This window comes from Xenopus laevis, chromosome 2L (genome assembly GCF_017654675.1).
Source record: "Xenopus laevis strain J_2021 chromosome 2L, Xenopus_laevis_v10.1, whole genome shotgun sequence".
Taxonomy (NCBI): Eukaryota; Metazoa; Chordata; class Amphibia; order Anura; family Pipidae; genus Xenopus; species Xenopus laevis.
This window is the reverse complement of record NC_054373.1, coordinates 41,088,114-41,110,282: the sequence shown is the minus strand read 5'-3', so window position 1 is coordinate 41,110,282 and position 22,169 is coordinate 41,088,114. Positions and strand designations below refer to the sequence as shown.

General features: G+C 39.0%; 1 protein-coding gene across 1 annotated transcript in view; it reads left to right on the top strand.

The window, feature by feature from the left end:
• Positions 1-17,589, top strand: part of pdk3.L (pyruvate dehydrogenase kinase 3 L homeolog) — a 45,477-nt gene extending 27,888 nt beyond the window's left edge. Inside the window, exons 5-11 of the mRNA XM_018246173.2 lie at positions 3,084-3,173; positions 4,624-4,701; positions 7,803-7,879; positions 11,108-11,209; positions 13,729-13,839; positions 15,132-15,245; positions 16,143-17,589. Coding sequence (XP_018101662.1) covers positions 3,084-3,173; positions 4,624-4,701; positions 7,803-7,879; positions 11,108-11,209; positions 13,729-13,839; positions 15,132-15,245; positions 16,143-16,280 — 710 coding nt within the window. The 3' untranslated portion in view covers positions 16,281-17,589. The remainder of the gene's footprint in view (positions 1-3,083; positions 3,174-4,623; positions 4,702-7,802; positions 7,880-11,107; positions 11,210-13,728; positions 13,840-15,131; positions 15,246-16,142) is intronic.
• Positions 17,590-22,169: the final 4,580 nt, after the last annotated feature.

The window sequence follows — 22,169 nt, the reverse complement described above, 5'->3', positions numbered from 1 at the left end:
AGCTCTTCTCCTGCTCTCCCCACCCGCCACCTTCAAATGCTCACTTCCAGCTTCATAGCTGTGCACCTGCTCGCCCTGCCCCTTTTGTGATGTCATCAGCGGGACGGGTCGGCACGGGTCTATAAAAGGAACCCGGAAGTCGGATGTGGGCTGAGGGAAGGCAGGTTAGGGTCGGGTGCTGCAGATTTTTTATCCAGTATGAGGTGCAGACTGCAGCCAGACCAGGGAATGAAGTGCTAGCTCTTGCTCCCCTTCAGAACTCTGCACTTCTTTACCTGGACTTCCAAAAATGATCCCTTGTGTTTATTTGGCAACATGTGTTCTACATTTAACCTGAACAGAAAGGGATAAACGATTATTTCCTTGTTCAGAAGTCCATAGGGTAAGAGTGTGCTTGGCAAAGCTTTAGTGCTTTTTTTCCCAGTAACGATTTATTCCTGAGTTAGTCAATCAGATCATTTGTGTTTCCTGTTTCAGTGAGATCATTTGTGTTTCCTGTTTCACCTCAACATTTACCCCCTTTCCCAGGCAGCTATAGAAACCATAATTCCCCAATAAATAGAGCTGCTGGCTTAGAATAGTCCATTGTGTGACTGGGAACGGACCCTGCTTGTTATTAATCAGTATTTATGCCTGGCACCATATCATAGCTGAGCGAGATTAATATGTCTCACAATATCATTTTATATTACTTTAGCAAATCAGTGACCATGTCTCACACACAAATATTTAATGATAATGTCACTTTATGTGTATTCTCTGTAGCCTTTAAGTATTATCTTCTCTTTCCAGAGAGGTGCAAAATAGGATTTACCCGTCAGTGCACCTTGAATGTGCGTAATAAATAAATATAGAAAAAATAAGAATAGTTAGTCCTAGGTTTGTTTTCTCTTGCCAATCCTTTTCCAGTCTCTCAGCTGTACACGAAAATCACACAAATGTAGTCAAGATTGAGTTTATTGTAATTTCATCCATATACGTTTGTACAGTACACAGTGAAACGAAACAACGTTCCTCTAGGTCTAGGACCATGGTGCTACACAACACAACATAGATGTACCGGACAACAGAAAAAAAGTGCAAGTGCAAAAATAGGCAACTCCTGCAAGACAGGTCAGCACAGTGCAGGGAGAGGACAATACAGTGCACACTCAGCAGATGTAATATGTTAAGTAAATAATGCTAAATGTCAGACATCATGGGTGTATTATTGTGACATGACAGTAGCAAGAACATAATAAAGAACATGACAAAGTGCAGATGTGCTCATAGGGAACAACTGTTTCCAATGGCTATTCATCCATACAATGGCGTACAGTGGCTGTGTAACGTTGTGGTATATAGTAAGGTCAGATGGAGTGTGTGTGTGTGTGTGAGAGAGATCTGTCCGGTCCCTTAGTATTCAGGAGCTTTATGGTTGGGAGAAGAAACAGTTACACAGTCTGGTAGTGAGGGCCCTAATTCTTTCGGTACCTTTTTCCAGATGGCAGGAGTGTGAACAGTGAGTGTGAGGGGTGTGTTGGATCAGCCACAATGCTGGTGGCTTTACGGATACAGCGAGTGGTGTAAATGTCCGTGATGGAAGGAAGAGAGACACCGATGATCTTCTCTGCTGTCTTCACTATCCTCTTTAGGGTCTTGCGCTGCATGACAGTGCAGTTTCCAGCCCAGACAGTGATACAGCTGCTCAGGATGCTCTCGATAGTCCTTCTGTAGAATGTATGGATGGTGGGAGATGGGATTTCCTCAGCTTGCGCAGGAAGTTGAGGCACTGCTGGGCTTTCTTGGCTAAGTAGCTGGTGTTGTGGGACCAGGTGATGTTCTCCACCTGGTGGACACCAAGGAATTTGGTGCTTTTGACAATCTCTACATTAGAGCCGTCAACGTATAGTGGCAGGTGGTCACTCCTAGGGTTAAATTTATCAAAGAGTGAAGTTCCGCCACTAGAGTGAAATTCCGCAGCTCTCAATTCATTTCTATGGGATTTTGAAAGGCGTATTTATCAATGGGTGAAAGTGAAAGTTCACCCTTGGATAAATACGCCTATAAAAACCCCATAGAAATGAATGGGAAGTGGCGGAATTTCACTCTAGTGGCGGAACTTCACTATTAACTTCACTCTTTGATAAATATACCCCATTGCCTTCCTAAAGTCAACAACCATCTCCTTTGTTTTGTCTACATTGAGAGACAGGTTGTTGGCTTTGCACCAGTCTGTTAACTGCTGCACCTCCTCTCTGTATGGTGACTCGTCATTATTGCTGATGAGACCCACCACAGTCGTGTCATCAGCGAACTTTATGATGTGATTTGTGTGGTGCGTGGCTGCACAGACATGTAAAAAGTGGATCAGCGCCTAGGGCAATAGACAAACCAGAAAACAAAACAAAATATAGTGTAGTACATTGAGTTTCCTCAAATAGCACCCTGTGTTGGGAAGAAAAAATTATCTTGTGCAAGTTCCCCTTTAAAGAAAACATACATATATGCTTATTCCGGAAACCTTCACCAGATTTGGCCAAAATGCCAAGACAGTAGTTGTAATTATTATGCATAGTATTCAATAGTAATCTCCCTTGCTCCACAGAACACTTTTAAGATACAATAATCCCATATCATATAGTAATACTGTTTTATTTTTGAGAATAAAAAATCTTTTAAAACATTGAACTCACATTTGTTTCCATGAGGTTTGTCACCTATAAGTAAGTTTTTAGCAGGTTTCCCAATTGGGTCCAGAAAGAGGAGTTTGCCGGCGTTCCTTTCTCTTTCGTGGTTCTTCCCTGCAGCTCACCGCAATGTCACCTCCTCCTCCTGACGCGTTTCGCTGAGCCAATCAGCTTCCTCAGAGGCAAGGCATGTGTTTAGGGTAGTTCCCTTAAAAAGACAATCATGCTGATCCGCTTTTTTCTTAGTTGTGATTTGAATGTGTGTAAGTCTTACCTAGCCAGCCGGGGTTCCATAGGCTGTCCTGTGCTTTCTTTATATTGGAACACAGACAAAAAAGTGGTGTAATATTTATATAGCTCTGTGATTTATTCATAGATTTTAAAAAAAATATATTTTTCAATTTTATTTAACAGCTCTGCTCTTTGGAGGGGACATTAATCCCGCTCATCCAAAACACATAGGCAGCATTGATCCCACCTGTAACGTACCAGAAGTGGTGAAAGGTAAGAATTATGGAAATATGCCCTTTTTATCTGGGGGAAGACTCACAGATACTGAGCATTTTTAAAAAAAATGGTTTTATTTTTATAAAAACAAAATACAGTGGCGGGCACAAAGAAAGACGAAATTTCTATTTGCGGTAATGTCACATTGGAGGGTTTTTTTGCACTTGGAGTCAGCTCCTTTACTCAAGACAAAATGTTACAGCATTGTAAATGTCTTTTTAAAACTAGGGTCCCACCTGGTTTTGATAAGACATTTGCCTTAAAATACTTTGTTTAAAAGTTATTCTTTTTCAAACCTTCAAGGAAATGCCAACACTCCTTTGCATGTGAATGTCCAGGCCACCTTTATCCATGTCATATTCAATGTCTGCTTTTCTGGCAGAGATCAACAGGCACTTGAAGCCAGGACAAGATCAGCTACCAGTTCTTATGCCCTGCTCATCGATGGCTGTCAGGGAGCCAGATATTAAGGGGCAAATTTACTTATGGTCGAATATCGAGGGTTAATTAACCCTCGATATTCGACTGCCGAATTTAAATCCTTTGACTTCGAATATCATTTTAATCCATCGATCAAACGATTTTTCTTCGACCTAAAAAAGACAGCAAAGCCTATGGGGACCTTCCCCATAGGCTAACATTGACTTCAGTAGCATTTAGGTGGCGAACTAGGGGGTCAAAGTTTTTTTTTAAAGAGACAGTACTTCGACTATCGAATGGTCGAATAGTCGAACGATTTTTAGTTAGAGTGGTAGTGGAAAGGTCGAAGTAGCCCATTCGATGGTCGAAGTAGCCAAAAAAAACATTCGAAATTCAAGTTTTTTTTTATTCTATTCCTTCACTCGAACTAAGTAAATGGGCCCCCACATGTTGTGTGTCTGCCAACCCCTCTGTTCAGTTAGCCATTATAGAGAGCCTTTATAGAGGGGAACAAGGCGTTTTATGTGTTGTATTAAGTACCAGTTGTATCTACTACGGTGGTTATGTACTAAAATCCGATTTTATCTCATTATTTTCATTAAAAAAATTAGACGAAACTCCCATCCCCGATTTTGCCTTATTTATTAATAAAATAACTAAAATTAATCGTATTGGGAAAAAACTCGATAAAATCAAGCGAAAACCCGAATGGGGGTTTAGCCTGAAAACTCCAAATTTATTGGATCATCAGGCTAAACCCAGCACACGATATCTTCAAATTATGCATGGCCTTGATAAGTCTGAGATGGCGGATTTTCGTATTTGGGCATTTTGCAGCATCCGGGTATTAAAGAGTCAAGATTTTTTTTTCTCACAAAAAATTCTAATTTTTGTCCAAAAATCTCAACCAGAAAAAAATTTAGTTTAGTAAATAACCCCCTAAATGTATTGCTGTAATTTTGAGAATAGTGAGATGCCAGTGCCATTTCCATGATTCTTATTAATACTATGTGCTTTGTTTAAACAGATGCCTATGAAACAGCAAAGATGCTGTGTGAGCAATATTATATGGCAGCCCCTGAGCTGAAGATTGAAGAGTTTAATGGTAACGTATCCTCCGCATTGTTGATTATTTATAGGATTTGTATTTGATAAGGTGCTTGAAATTTTTAAAGTATAAAAAAAATCTACCTTCAATAGTTGGTTTAAATAATGCCCTTTTCTGGTAACAGATAGCAGTCTGTGTCTACATGTATGGGATCTTTTATCCTGAAAGCTACAAATTACCGGAAGTCCATTTTCCGTAGATTCCATTTTAATGAAATAATTAATTTTTTTAAATTGATTTCCTTTTAATCTGTAATAATAAAACAGTACCTTGTGCTCGATCCCAACTAAGATATAATTTAACCTTGGGTTTAATGTTTAAATTATTTTTTTAGTAGGCTTAAGCTATGGAGATCCGGAAAACCACAGGTCCTGAGCATTCTGGATAGCAGGTCCCATATCTCTATGGACTTCACTGAGTATTCAGCCTTTGACCAACTGATTGGGGCAGCCACAATGACTGATCAGAACAGCTTATGTCTGTCGTCCAGTGCTAGATTCTTAGCCAGCAATCTGTGTGGATGCACTACATGTCCCCACTTTTTGGCTGTGTCTGGCAATTTTGAGCAGATTTTTGTGCTTTTAGAGCATGACCTCTGGGAAGACCAGGCATCTCTGTAATCTTTTATTTCTAATTAGGTCTAACATGTTATGTTCATGGGTAAGAAAAAAACAACAAGTTAGTTTCAAATTAAACATGAACCTCCTGCCTCTATGCTCCAATTGTGGATTCCAAAAGTATGAAGGAAACAAGATTTTAACAATTTATATAGTGTAATACATTTTGCTCAACTAACACAATACAATAGAATTTGGAATTATTTCTTAGTGTGACAGGTCCCCTTTTATTGTGCATAGTCCCCTTGTGACTCAATGACTTAGTCCTCCTCTATACAGGGAAGATACAGTTCTTTCTACTTTATATAAGACAAAGGTACCCTGCTGAGCCTTAGTTCCCAGCCAAGTATTTTCAGTAGCTTTCTTGTGATGATTAAAATCATGTTTTCTTTCATGACAGTTCAACTGCAATGCAATAGGATTACTTTATCGTCTCGTGTTGTTTGTAGAGCAGGCAGCGGCGTAACTATAGAGGAAGCAGACCCTGCGGCTGCAGGGGGCCCAGGAGGTATAGGGGGCCCCATGAGGCTCAAATTCAAACACAATTTCAATAGATTTTGGTAAAACAGGACAACCTCTGGATATGTTTGAGGCTCTAAAATTAATTTGCTGTGGGGCCCAATAACATCTAGTTACGCCACTGAGAGCAGGCACTTTAAAGGGCAATCCAACAGGCAGTTACAGTTAAAAAAGTATTTATTGAAGTACAAGCATGGTTTGCAGCCTTACGCGTTTCGTGTTCTCACAACACTTAATCATAGCCTATGATTAAGTGTTGTGAGAACACGAAAAGCATAAGGCTTTGATCCATGCTTGTACTTCAATAAATACTTTTTTTTTTTTAACTGCAACTGCCTGGAGGATTGCTGTTTGAGTGCCTGCTCTACAAACAACACCGTGATATCCGCTCCCTCAAGATGAAGACTCTGGGGAGAGCACCTGGGCCTCCTCATATACTTGGTCAGTCTCAAAAAACTTTACTTTATAGTTTGTCAAATTGCCTAGCCAAATCTGTCCATAACGCATGTTAAAATCAGGTGCCTTTAAAGATGCAGAGATGCAAACAGTTGCCTGGGATAGTAGTCCTAATGGCAACTTGCACTTAGAAAGTCTTCACCCAAGAAAAAAAAGTACTGCATCATATTTAAAAATAATTTTTAGTATTTAGCTAACCTCCTGTATCCCGCCTATACAATGTTTTAAATGGCTGTTAAGAGATGTTTCTTTTTATGTTCTGAAAAATTACATTTTATTTAATGTATGCCTTTTAGCTTTAAATGTAATTGCCAGCAGAAAGTAATAGCTGGCACCTACTGCCTATTCAAAAGGTTTTGCCAGCTGCATTATGTGAATGTTAGAGTTTAGCTGAGATTCAAGGGAAACTGTACTGTTTTAAATTGCTTAATATTTGGCAGTCTGCATGCCTTCAGTTAGAGGAAATAGAAACCTTAGAAACAAATTACAGATATGGTATCCATTATCTGGAAATCCATTATCCACAAAGATCTGAATTACGTGAATGCCATCTCTGATAGACTCCAATTTAATCAATTAATTAACCATTTAAAAAATGATTTCCTTTTTTCTTTTGTACTTGATCCTAACTAATATACTGTATAATGAATTCTTATTGGAGGCAAAACAATCCTATTGGGTTTAATTCATGTTTAAATATTTTTTAGCTGACTTAAGGCATTGAAATCCAAATCACTGAAAGATCCCTTATCCAGAAAACTTCAGGTCTCGAGCATTCTGGATAACAGATCCCACACCCGTACTGTAAAATTGCAGAAAACGTAACTCATGTGATCACTTTTGAATCCATTTTATTATTTCTTTTTAGTTTTCATGATATTCCCAGTTTTTATACTGCTAATTAAAACAAATTTAAAACGAAACTACCTGCTGTTCATTTCAATCAACTTAACACAATAGAGAATTAAGTTTGTGAAAAAAACAAGGTCTTATTATCAACTGGCCAGAAAAACTGCAGTTTTCCTGGATTTACTCCAAAATGTTGGTGTACTCTTAGGGGGTTATTTACTAAACTCTGAATGCAATTCTTTAAAATTCAAATTTTATTAGAATTTATGAAACCCAGAGGATGGAAAAGTCAGAATCTGAAAATCCGGCAACTCAGACCTGTCGAGGTTGCATATAAGTCAATGGGAGAAGTCCCAATGATTTTTTTGAATTCATCCAAAATTTACGAAAAAAAATTGAAAATCGGATGAAAAAGTCCGGAAAAAATGTGAAAATCTGATTTTTTTTCTAGCAAAGCAAATTTTCGGGAAAATGTAATAATAAATCAGCTTAAAAAACCCAAGCGGATTTGATCGGAGTTTGTAGCAAATATTGAGATAAATTCGGACTTTGATAAATAACCCCTTTAAATTAATATTGTTTGTAACATTAAATAAGTTTATGTATGCTGTATTGTTTTTTATCAGTGATTTAACCCAGATTCTTTTTTTCTTTAAGCCAAGGCCCCTGGCAGACCTCTCCATGTTGTTTATGTGCCCTCCCATCTGTTTCATATGCTGTTTGAGCTATTTAAGGTAGGTTTTTCTGTGCATATAGAATCGACAGTGTGAAATACTTGTGGTATCACAATACATAGCTAATTTATGGGAGCAGTGAACCATTAAGCTGTTCAGAATGACACAATTTCATCCGTATGGCCCACAAAGATTGAACTCGAGGAGAATTGCTCTGAATATGATCTTTAGGATAGAAATCCCATCAGTGGGGTAAACTGTGATATTTCTCCACAGGCGACCCCCAAGCTAAGTTAGAATCATCTTCTATATTAGGGCAGGTGTAGTTCTAAAATTTCAATCTAAATTCAACATAAGGATTACAGCTTTAAAAAAAAAGAGAAGAACTAGAAATGCCCAATCTGTTGTTCAGCCTGGCAGCTAGACTTTTGATAAGATGTTACACTGTGCTGGATGTAGTTTGGAATTGCTGGGCAGATGGATACAAGATTAATAAGAATAAAAAAGGAGTTAAACCTTCCTCTGTATTTGGACGATGTAAAAAGTCAGGAAAGCAGAACGCAGGGTGGTTCTATTATATAAACAGCTGACTTAAAGGGAGAGGTTAAAGCTGCATTGTTTCTAGTTTATTAACGGAAAACTATACTCCCAAAATGAATACTTGAGCAACAGATAGTTTAAGGATCAAGTACAAGGTACTGTTTTATTATTACAGAGAAAAAGGAAATCATTTCTAAAAATTAAAATTATTTGATTAAAATGGAATCTATGGGAGACGGCCTTCCTGTCATTTGGAGATTTCTGAATATTGGGTTTCTTGATAACGGATCCCGTATCTAAGCTAAGCATATGATATATGAGGAGAATGGCTGCAAACAGCAAATGTAAAACCACTTTCCCTATCCCTAAATATCCCCCTGGTTACGTTCAACCTTGCAGTGCCAATGGGGGTTTCTCTTAACTGCTTTCTCAGAGTATATGCTTTCCGACAGCCAATTAATAGCAGTGTTTAGTGGAATCTGGTTTGGATAAAACACCCCACCATAATTATTCTGAATTATTGGTATCGCTATCCTAAACCTGGCTCTAGTTCAACACTGTTACAGAGTAATTTCCTGCTATAATAAGGGATAACACTTCTTGGGTGGTGAATAGCAGCCAGCATTTCATTTCATAAGGAAAGATTGGCAGGTTCCACAAAGATATATTATGGTGCTTTCTTACGTGAAGTCCTTAAGCAACAATTTTATTAATAATTGGGCATTTAAATAGCTACTTTATTCAGATGTTAAGCCTATTACCTTGTTATTTTACTTTTATAATTAGCAATCATAGGAGCGGAAAGTAGTAATTTTGACTCGGAGAAGACTTGAGTTCAGTCTCCTTGTTGCACAGCGCTGTAATTATGTTGATTCTGGGAAAGGCACATTTGTAAGAAATAATGTTTGTGTGTACTACATTTAATGGGACAGCCACCAGATATTTGCACTTTGGTACAGTATAAATATGTATAGGAAATGAAGGTGTTCAATCTAAAGGTCTCTGCACAAAGAGATACCTTTCACAACACAATAGCGCACGGTTAAGATGCAGGTTAATGTATTAGGCCACAAATGATGCATTGTTCCTAAAATCACTGTGCTCAGATCCACTGGCACACACTTTCTCCATTATTTGCATTTTTTCCCCTATAATGTTGTTTACTGCGTGTCCCCAAAATGTAATCCAACACCTGGACACCACACCTGAGTATAAACTCAAACTCGACGCACACTGGCAGATTGTGTGGATGACTGACAGCCATTACTGTATAGCCAGAGTGCAGACCCAATAATCTAAAGAGGGATCCCCAACCAGTTGCTCGTGAGTAACATGTTGCCCACCAACCCCTTGGATGTTGCTCCCAGTGGTCTCAAAGCAGGAGCTCATTTTTGAATTCTTGGCTTGGAGCTGATGGCAAGTTTTGGTTGCATATAAACCAGATACTGCCAAACAGAGCCTTCTATAGGCTGCCAGTCCACACAGGGGCTACCAAATGGCCAATCACAACACTTACTTGGCACCACACCAGGAACATTGTTCATGCTTGTGTTGCTCCTCGACTCTTTTTACATTTGAATGTGGCTCACAGGTAAAAAAAGTTTGGGAACCCCCGGTCTGAAGGGTGCCATAAATGATAGGGATGCACCGAAGAAAACCTGAATCCTTTGCAAAAGATTGGAACCAAACCGAATCCTAACCCTAATTTGCATATACAAATTAGGTGGAAAGGGGAAAACATATTTTACTTCCTTGCTTTGTGAGAAAAAGTCACGCGATTCCCTCCTCGTCCCTAATTTGCATATGCTAATTCAGATTTGGCTCGGCCAGCCAGAAGAATTCGGCTGAATCCGAATCCTGCTGAAAAAGGCCTAATCCTGTCCGAGTCCCGAACCGAATCCTGAATGATAAGATTGTGTATGGTACGTCATTACCCTAAAGCAATCAGTTTCTGCCCCTGCATCTTCTAGGTCAGTTTGTGAGGTGTGTAGTTTGAGCCAAGCACTTCTTCAAAATGTTATCTCCTCTCCAAAATCGTACAGCATGAGTGCATCTGCTTAACCTACAATAATCACAATTTCCCATCTTTCCCAAATCGTTGTGGGGCATTTTGCAAATTGTGCTGATATCCTATTGACTTTTCACGCATACTGTTATACTAGAACTCACAACTTGTGTGAAGGATTATGCCTGTGTATCAGGAATTCTGCACTACATATAGGCATGGAGGAGGATTCTTTAACATGTTGTTGTACTATAACTCACAATTTGTGTAAAAGATTATGCCTGTGTAGCCAGAATTCAATCCTATATAAATCTATTTTATGGATGGTACATTTTAATTAAGGAGGATGCCCCTTGTAGTAGAGGATTTTATACTTACTTATATTGTTATTATATTTGTTTTTGTATTTTCTGTGATGCTGTTTCGAGCATTATAAAATAAAGGAAAAATTATACCGATTTCAAACCAGTTGTAGTGATACAACACCACTTTTCAACTTTTAACTATATTGATATATACGGTGTGGAGCACCCCCTGTTTTTAAATTACTGGGGACCTGGCATTGTACCTGTGTCATTTGTCTCAAATACTTGGTGGAATATACTCAAATGTATGTGCAGTAGACTAAAACGTAACTTTAAAGGTCAACTTTCTCTTTAAGTAAATCGACTTGGGATTGGGCTTGGGAAGTTGCTTTGCTGTCTTATTTCAGTTGACTAACGATAACAATTTCTTGACACTAGAACTCAATGAGAGCCACCGTCGAGCTCCACGAAGGCAAAACTGATGCCATGCCCCCGATAACGGCACTGGTCACACTGGGAAAAGAAGATCTGTCTATAAGGGTAAGAAAATAGCACTGAAGACTCAGTAATGGCAGGCAGGTTCCTAGTGCATACAAACTCAATACTGAGAATGGTACAGGCAGGCTCCAGGCTGAAATGTGTCCAACAGAGGCCGCTTCTTGTTAGAGATGTACAGTATGTTAACTAGGGATGCGCTGAATCCAGGATTCTAACAGTATTCTGCCTTTTTTCAGAAGGAATTTGAATTTGGCCGAATCCTTGTGATTGGCGAACCGAATCTTAATTTGCGTATGCAAATTAGCAACAGGAAGAGAAATCACATGATTTTTCATCATAAAACAAGAAAGTCATATTTTCTTTCACTTTTTGCTTTCCCACCCTTAATTTGCATATTTGGCAGACTCTTTCACAAAGGATTCAGGGATTTGTCTGAATCCCAAATAATGGATTCAGTGCATCCCTAATGTTAACCACTTGGAATATGCACTTGGCTAAGAAGGGAACTGTTCAGGCAACAGTGGCACATGGGATATTTGTAATATCTGACCTGTGTTCGGGGCTTAAATCGGCACTAGTCCTGTACTGACATTTGCTTTTCATAAAGAATTACTCTTACAGAAGTATGTGTTTCCATAGCCTGAATGGCTGATATAAGAATACTGTAAACCCCAGGCTTTCCCTAGCCATGCTCTTCATTGCACTTCTACTCCTACATCAGCTCAATACTCCTAGCTCAATACTCTTACATCAGCTCAATACTCCTACATCAGCTCAATAATCCTACATCAGCTCAATACTCCTTCATCAGCCCAATACTCCTACATCAGCTCAGGACTCCTACATCAGCTCAATACTCCTACATCAGCTCAATACTCCTACATCAGCTCAATACTCCTACATCAGCTCAAGACTCCTACATCAGCTCAATACTCCTTCATCAGCTCAATACTCCTACATCAGCTCAGTATGCCTACATCAGCTCAATACTCCTACATCAGCTCAGTACTCCTACATCAGCTCAAACAAATAAAATTTGTGCTCACCACTAATTTTTAAAACCATTAGGTGGGGGTGCAATGAGGCTGTGACCAAAAAATACATATAGACAAATACAAGAGGTCCTCTGCACTCAACCAATTATCAATATATCCAAGACAGAGACATTTTGTGTATACTGCTACTGAAAAATGCCTACATCAGCTCTGTACTCCTACATCAGCTCAGTACTCCTACATCAGCTCAGTACTCCTACATCAGCGTAATACTTCTACATCAGCCCAATACTCCTACATCAGCTCAGTAATCCTACACCAGCTCAGTACTCCTACATCAGCTCAATACTCCTACATCAGCTCAGTAATCCTACACCAGCTCAGTACTCCTACATCAGCTCAGTACTCCTACATCAGCTCAGTAATCCTACACCAGCTCAGTACTCCTACATCAGCTCAATACTCCTACATCAGCTCAGTAATCCTACACCAGCTCAGTACTCCTACATCAGCTCAGTACTCCTACATCAGCTCAGTAATCCTACACCAGCTCAGTACTCCTACATCAGCTCAGTACTCCTACATCAGCCCAGTAATCCTACACCAGCTCAGTACTCCTACATCAGCTCAATACTCCTACATCAGCTCAGTACTCCTACTGTACATCAGCTCAATACTCCTACATCAGCTTATTACTCCTACATCAGCTCAATACTCCTACATCAGCTCAGTAATCCTACACCAGCTCAGTACTCCTACATCAGCTCAGTACTCCTACATCAGCTCAGTACTCCTACATCAGCTCAATACTCCTACATCAGCTCAGTACTCCTACATCAGCTCAATACTCCTACATCAGCTCAATACTCCTACATCAGCTTATTACTCCTACATCAGCTCTGTACTCCTACATCAGCTCTGTACTCCTACATCAGCTCAGTACTCCTACATCAGCTCAGTACTCCTACATCAGCGTAATACTTCTACATCAGCTTATTACTCCTACATCAGCTCAATACTCCTACATCAGCTCAGTACTCCTACATCAGCTCAGTACTCCTACATTAGCTCAATACTCCTACATCAGCCCAATACTCCTACATCAGCTCAGTACTCCTACATCAGCTCAATACTCCTACATCAGCTCAGTACTCCTATGTCAGCTCAGTACTCCTACATCAGCACACGTTGCAAAAACATCAGTTTACTACTTTACATTTTTAACTTTGTTCAAAAGAACACACGCGCTATTGTGCATAGATGCACTGGATCATTCTGCAAACTGAATTGAACTAATGAACAATCATGATTGTGCTGGAATTTGGCTGGCATTTGGATCATTGGATGGCATGTGTGGGACTGTCCAATCAACAATACGATCAGGCGGCACTCCAGATAAAATAGAAAAGGTTTTTTGCAACAAGAGGATTAACAGCTTAGCCTTACGCGTTTCGAGAAAAAGACTCCCTTAATCATAGGCATACAAAAACAAAAAGTCCCTTGTGTGGGACTGTAACAGGCTTTTGTATATATATTCACTATTTTTTCTTTTTTGTCCCCCTGCAGATAAGTGATAAAGGGGGCGGGGTGCCCTTGAGAAAAATTGATCGTCTCTTTAATTACATGTATTCAACGGCACCAAGACCAAGCCTGGAACCAAGCAGGGCGGTTCCATTGGTATGTGTTCTTGTTGTTTATTGTTTTTTTAATAAATGACTTTGAAGTTGCACTTCATACCCAAGATAGATAATGTTTCAGCCTTATAAGGTGGCACATAAACAGAAAAGATATGAATAGAATAGTATATTAGTGTTTTATTATGCACAGTGAATCATATTTATGGTCCTGTATGTGATGCTTGAGATAAATAAGTATAGCACCTGGAAGTAACTGATTTTAATACTTTGGGTGTCACGCCTTTAGCTGCCAAAGACAGATGGGCAGTATGGTCAGTATATGGGCATGTAAAGCTACAGCTGGAATTTGAAGTGAAAAAATAGGGATGAAGCATTAACACATTAGGCTTCCAAGCTGCAAAAAAAAAAAAAAAAAGACATCAAAGGAATAGACATCAGTTTCATACAGAACAAGTCAAAGCACTCACTTAATCATGCAATGCAAATGTAAATTATTAAGACAGGTCTTGCCACAAAGAACAATGTTTCTAGGGGTCTACACTTGACAGAGGGAGGTAAAGACCCCTTAAAAAGTTGTTCTTTCTGGCAATTGCTTTAAGTAAATGAGGCCAATGTTGTCTAAATGGCAAATGATGGTGCTTGATGATAATAGCCCAGTGTACAGAGTTAAAGGAGAACTAAACCCTAAAAATGAATGTGGCTAAAAATGCCATATTTTATATACTGATCTTATTGCACCAGCCTAAAGTTTCAGCTTCTTAATAGCAGCAATGATCCAGAACTTCAAACTTGTCACAGGGGGTCACAATTTTGGAAAGTGTCTGTGACACTCACATGCTCAGTGGGTTCTGAGCAGCTGTTGAGAAGCTAAGCTTAGGGGTCGTCACAAATGATCAAGCAGAAAATGAGGTTGGCCTGTAATACTGTATAAGCTGATGCTACAGAGCTGACTATTAAATTCTGATGCTAGTTTCACTGGTTTCTGTGCTGTCATGTAGTAATTATCTGTATTAATTACTAATCAGCCTTATATTGTGACAGTTATATTCTATGCATATTGTGTATTTTGAGTCGGTTCCTAAGCTCAATAAGTGACAGCAACACAGAGCATGTGCAGTGAATCAGCAGAAAAGAAGATGGGGAGCTACTGGGGCATCTTTGGAGAGACAGATCTTTATTGCTAAAGGGCTGTATTGCCTTGGGCTGGTACAGAAGCACAACATATTTCTAGCCTACTTCTTTAGTTAAGCTTTAGTTCTCCTTTAAGTCTCAAGAACAAGCAATAGTTTTGTGGTGGAAAATACAAATTTTAATTGAATTGTTGATTTGCAGGCTGGATTTGGCTATGGCCTGCCCATCTCAAGACTGTATGCCCGGTATTTCCAAGGAGACCTCAAGCTCTATTCCATGGAAGGTGTTGGGACTGATGCTGTTATCTATCTTAAGGTATGTAAGAATTTAAACATTCATAGTGTAATGGGTTGGTTTAACCATGTAAATAAAGGTATACTGACCCAATTGAGCTAGTTTCCATGGTACAGAAATACAAACTTCCAGGCCCAACATACCCAGGGCATGTTGCTGCTTGCATTTCTTTATACTAGGGATGCACCCAATCCACTATTTTGGATTTGGCGGAACCCCCGTATCCTTTGCGAAGGATTCAACCGAATCCTAATTTGCATATGCAAATTGGTGGGAAGGGGAAAACATTTTTTTTACTTCCTTGTTTTGTGACAAAAAGTCACGCAGTTTCCCTCCCTGCCTCTAATTTGCAGAAGGATTCGGCCAAATCCTGCTCAGAAAGGGCAAATCCCAAACCGAATCCTGGATTCGGTGCATCCCTACTTTATACAAGCCTTCTGAAGCCTTCTGATATCAAAAGGTATTTACTTGTCTCATGCCATACACACAGCACTGCCTAGATACCAAAATAAGAGTTTTAATTCTCCCATAATGCATCATGGGCGGAGACCTGCAAATCACAGGCAGCAGTGAGATGTCATGATCGAGTCTGGCCTGCAAGTTCAGTTGACATAGACATCCAAAGGAAGGACGGCACTCCAATACTAGGAATAAATATTTATTCCAAACACATACAAGGATCCAACGCCCAGTGATGCAAGTTCAGTTGGCTGCATCACTGAAAATCAAGCATTTTGGCCAAAAGTGTTACTCTTAAGGAAATCAGGTCCTGGGGTTGATTGAAAATACCCATTACAATTCTAAACAAATTTTTGGCTATAATATAATCCTCCACTTTCAGTTGCTGCACTCAACAAATCCCGACTTCTTGTCTCTCCCATTAATGCCGTCCAATTTATGTTTTTTTTTTTCATTTAGGCCGTTTCCAGCGAATCATTTGAAAGACTCCCTGTCTTTAACAAGTCTGCGTGGCGACACTACAAGAATGCCGCCGAAGCAGACGACTGGAGCAATCCAAGCAGGGAGCCACGGGATGCCTCCAAATACAAAACTTAATAGACCTGGGCAATCTGTTGGGAACAACACAACATATTTCCTTGCAGTACAAATAGGAGATTGTGGAGAATATGATAATAAGGGGGTTTTATTAATGAGACCCGTTCACCTTGCGTGGCTCTCTTTGTAACTTTAGTAGCTCCCCGGGTAAGCCTCTGTGGGTGGCTGGGCCAGTTTAGGTTGATCCTTTGTGGTGGAAAAGGAAAGAATATAGTTTGCACTAATGTGTGTGTATATATAGAATGAAAAGGGTTCATGCTATTTTTTGTTAGACTATTTTTCTAACGCACATTTAATCTATGGCAATAAGCGCTTGTACATTCCAGTGGTCACCCTGTGTTGTTGCTGCAACTGCTGCTCTACAAGAGCTGGATTGCTGTAAATCTAGTCGATCATGGCTGTGTAGAGTAGTAATTTACCATCTGATAGTAGAGAATGGCACACCAGCTGCACAAATGTCATTGTACAGAGATGACCTTTAGCTTTTTATATTTTCTATTTTACGTGACGTGTCTGCTTGTTAGGTTTGTCTAATGCATGCGTTCATTTAAATCTATTTTAGTTTTTGTTTTATAAATTAATTATTTGCAGGAATAGAGTAAAGACAGTCCAGTGTAGCTGCTGGGTTTGTGTCAGCTGCAGTTTGGTTGAATGTGCCTGTATGTTATCATTTGTGACTACCATGCCTTCAGCATGGAATAATAGGCAGGTTGTGGCTTTTATATTGGTATATTTAAGAAGGGAAAGTAGGGGTGCACAGGTTATTGTGAACACCTGAGCGGGGGGCATTCTTATTAGACAGCAATAAAAAAGGCTCAGTCTTTATATATATATATATAGAAAATTTTATATAAATGAATATTGCAATTTGGTATAAGAAAACAAAAGACAGCAGGAAATAAAAACATATTCCTACAGACCAGTATACTATGCCATGACATGTATATATGGGCCCTTACATCTCACTCCAGAATATTGTGTATTATTATTATTATACAGACTATTTTCTATTGAGTTTGGGAGAGATGAATGAGGTACTTTTATGATTGCGTTTGAAGGGCGCCAGCCTTTCAGCACATAATGTATTTGCTTCATGGACACTATTCCCCATCACAGAAAGATTTGCTTGCACTATGTATGTAATGTCTGTCTTCATTAGTGCTGTCCAGTTCCAGTCCTGTTGGGCCTTAAAGGAGAACTAAAGCGTAGCTAAAGAAGTAGCTTGAAATATTGTACATTATGTTTTGGGCTTCTGTACCACCCCAGGCAACCACGGTCCTTTAGCAGTAAAGATCTGTGTCTACAAAGATGCCCCAGTAGCTTCACATGATTCACTTCACATGCTTCAGGCTGCTGTCACTTATTGAGCTTAGGGACTGACTCACAATATACAGTACACATAGAATAGAAATGTTACAATATAAGGCTGATTAGTAATTAATACAGATAATTACTACATGGCAGCACAGAAACCAGTGCAACTAGCATGAGAATTCAATAATCGGCCTTGTGCCATCAGCTAACATTGCAGGCCAACCTCATTTTCTGCTTGATAATTTGCAACGACCCCTAAGCTTAACTTCTCAACAGCTGCTCAGAGCCCACTGAGCATGTGAGTGTCACGGACACTTTTCAAGATGGTGACCCCCTGTGACAAGTTTGAAGTCCTGGATCATTGCAGCTGTTGGGAAGCTGAAACTTTAGGCTGGTGCAATAAGTCCAGTATATAAAACGTGGCATTTTTATCCCCTATTCATTTTAAGCGTTAGGTTTCCTTTAATAGGCTAGCTTAAAAGCGTGGCCCTTGAGACCTGGCATTGACAGCCCTGCCTTATGCCAAGATGGAAACTGAAATGTTAGTGAATCATTTGCTAGATGTTGTTTTGCTTTTTACTAGCCGAGCCTTTGGCTTGCGACAAGATATTGCGCCTCAGGGAGAAAAGGCAAATGATAAGCTAGCTGCTGGATAATGGAAATGTACGTACATGTGACCGCCTCAGAAATGTTCTCTTTATTAAAAATAGAAGCAACATAACCATTTCACTGCCAAAGAAGCTTTTGTTTGTGTGCATAGACAAAGCTGTGGGTCATTTCTATAAACTAAATAGCCAGTTTTGCTACAGGGAAATAAATAACGGTTGCAGTATATGGAATAATGAAGGCAAAAAATCGAATGACTGGGCCTGTATTACTGTATAAAACTAGACTCTCACAAAGTAGGTTTAAAGAGGTTTTCACCGTCCAAACACTTTTTTTCAGTTCAGTTGTTTTCAGATTGTTCTGCAGAAATAAAGACTTTTTTTCAGTTACTTTCCATTTTTTATTTTTTACCGTTTTTCCAAAATCTAAGTTTAAAGTTAAAGTGTTTGAGTCTGGCAGCTCAGTAATTCAGGTGCAGACTCTGAACTGTTACAGTTTTGCTACCAGGGGAGATTAGACGTCTCACGAGGAAACTTCGGGGGTCTTCAGAAACAAAGCAATCCGAGTGCCATCCAACTGTCAATTTAGATTCTAGCCGGTGGGGAGATTAGTCGCCTGAAGAAGAAGCGATTTGTCGCTGAGCGACTAATCTACCACTGTAGCTTTGTGTGCCCCTGCCTTTAGGGGTAGATTTATCAAGGGTCGAATTTCGAGTTCATGGGAGTTATTTAAAACTCTCATGAATTCAAAATTCAACCAACTGCAATTTTTCCAAACTCGGATAAATGCAATCAACCTGCAAACTCGAGTCGATTTTTGATTCAATTTTTTTCTGAGAATGTCAGGAAGGTGGCAGACAACTCCAAATTGATCTCAGGACGTCCCCTATAGGCTAAAACAGCATTCAAATTCATAAAGGTCCAGTGTATGATAAATTTAAAAAATCATTTGAATTTTAGAAAAAAAATCAAATCGAATTTAACAATTCCCAGTTGAATTTGGCAGTTTTGGCCATAACAATCTTGAAAATTCGAATTCGAACATTCTAAGTTTCACTTCGACCCTTGATAAAACTGCCCCGTCGTTGATACATTTCTCAGCAGCATCTCTGGAGTATTAGCAACTATTGTATCAATTCTAACAGCTGCCTTTAATGAAACTCAGAGATTCTGCTCAGCAGGGACAAAGATAAGAAATGTATCAATTAAGAACAGTTTAGAGGGTCGGCGACCCCCCCTCCCAGAGCTGCTTAAGAAGGTGAAAAATGACTCTACACTTCAATATTAGAAGTCATTGGAAAAAGTCTTTATTTTTGGTGAACTGTCTGAAACCAACTGAACTGAAAAAAGTGTTGGAATAAACAACGCCTTTAAAGCAAAAACCCACCCTCCTATTGCAAATGAGAAAACTTAGTTATGATTATTTTATCCATTAAAATAAAATTTATATATATATATATATATATATATATATACTGTATATATATATATATATATATATAAATATAAATACACGCACAATAGATTGCAAGATAATTTGGAGCTTTCCAACTGGCATGGCCCAAGACTTCAGACATCTTTTCTACCTAAACTTACTGAGAATTGTAGTTCGTAATTGTAGAATTGCGGTTTGCTATGAATTCAGGTCATTAACAATGTCGTTCCCTGGGGTAAACGCAAATTGATCCCCACAAACCACGGGACAGCGTTAAATGCAAATTCCCTTATATTTGATTTGTTTCCGTTTACAAATATTTGTAACAAATTTCTGAATTTTTTAAATATATTTGCGTATATTAAAGTAGAAGCTGAGAAGTAAATGCAGCTCAGTTACTTTTATGAATGTAGTGTTGGATATGAAAGCATCTTGTATTAACCCCTGCTCGCCCTGAAATCCATGTTTACAGTTGGAAAAATCAGAAATGCTCGGTTAAAAAAAAAAAAAAAAAGCCAAAAGTTCTAAGAATGTATATTGCCCTCTATAGGCCGGATAATAATTGTTACGTTTTAATGAGGCGTGATCCGTGTTGCTGTTATTATGTGGATACAATTGTGTTTGGAGTGATCTAAATGTAAATAGTTGTGTCTTTTCTTAGTTTGTGTGTTATTATTTATATGATAACCTGTATGTATCAACTGGCTGCTCTTTCTTCCCTGCGGGAGGGGGGAAAACTCTTTCTTCCTGTGTGATTTAATGTGTACGACTGTACGGAGTCACATTAAATGGAAAATGATAACAAGGCTTTTGTGTCATTTCTTATAAAAGAACAAGACCAATTCCATTGTATTCGATGATGGAGGAAAATAATAATTTGTGAAAAGACAGTTTTCATTGATGATATAGAAGGTATTGTCCAAACGTGTGCAGTCCACTATGTTTTTGCATTCTGTTCAGGGATGCAACGAATCCTAAATTGCATATGCAAAATAGGGTTGGGAAGGGGAAAAAATGTTTTACTTCCTTGTTTTGTGACAAAAAGTCATGCAATGTCCCTCACCGCCCCTAAATTGCATATGTAAATTAGTATTCAGTTTCGGTTCAGCCTGGCAGAAGGATTCGGCCGAATCCAAGTCCTGCTGAAAAAGCCGAATACCAAACCGAATCCTGGATTCGGTACATCCCTAATTTTGTTCCCTTTAGCATGTTTGTGTGTCACACTAGATTACTTGCTGCACAGAGACCTAGAGCTGTACCGATGAATACAGCATTGCTTGTTTATGTTGTCCCCCACTCCTGCTCTCTACACAAACCCTTAAAATTAATAGTTCAGTGTAAAATTAAAAACTGGGTAAATAGGCTGTGCAAAATAAATAATGTTTCTAATATAATTAGTTAATCAAAAATGTAATGTATAAAGGCTGGAGTGACTGGATGTCTAATATAATAGCCAGAACACTACTTCCTGCTTTGCAGCTCTCTAACTCTGAGTTAGTCAGCAATTTGAAGGGGGTCCACATGGGGCATATCTGTTCAGTGAGTTTGCAATTGATCCTGAGCATTCAGCTCAGATTCAAAAGCAACAGATATGACTCATGTGCCCCCCCTCAAGTCACTGATTGGTTACTGCCTGGTAACCAATCAGTGGAAACCAAGAGAGCTACAAAGCATGAAGTAGTGTTCTGGCTATTATGTTAGACATCCAGACACTCCAGCCTTTATACATTACATTTTTGGCTAACTAACTATATTAGAAACATTATTTATTTTGCACAGCCTATCTATTTACCGAGTTTTTATTTTTATACCAAACAATTCCTTTAAAGGTGGATATACACATTACAATTACGATCTTCTCACAACCATTGGTCATGGGAAAGACTAACATTAAGGGGCAGATTGATCAAGGTTCCAGTTGTGTTTTCCACGAAAAGTTGAGTTTTTGAGTTGATTTTTTGGTCAAAACTCACATTTTTGGGTAAGAAAAACATATATTTTTCGAGATTTATTATACCCCGACCCTGGAAATAGCTGGAATCTCAAAATACTCCATCTAAAATCCGTCTAGGTCATGTATGAATCAATGGCAGAGGTCCCTTGAACCATTTGAAGATGTTAGCCTTCATGATGTTCGTGTTTTTTTCAAAGGGTTTTGCCTAAAAACTCGATCAATTTGAGTGATTCAGGTTATTCTCTGTGCATGCTTCCATACACTGTACTATAATACAGGAACCATTACTGCAATAAACATTTGTTTACATTTTTCCTTTAATGGAACAGCAACACCAAAAATCGAGTTGTTTTAAAGCAATGGAAATGTTATAATGTACTAGGGATGCACTGAATGCACTATTTTGGATTCGGCCGAACCCCCGAATCCTTTGCGAACCGAATCCGAATCCTAATTTGCATATGCAAATTAGGGTTGGGAAGGGGGAAAAATTTACTTCCTTGTTTTGTGACAAAAAGTCACGCAATTTCCCTCTCTGGTTCGGCCGGGCAGAAGGATTTGGCCGAATCCAATCCTGCTGA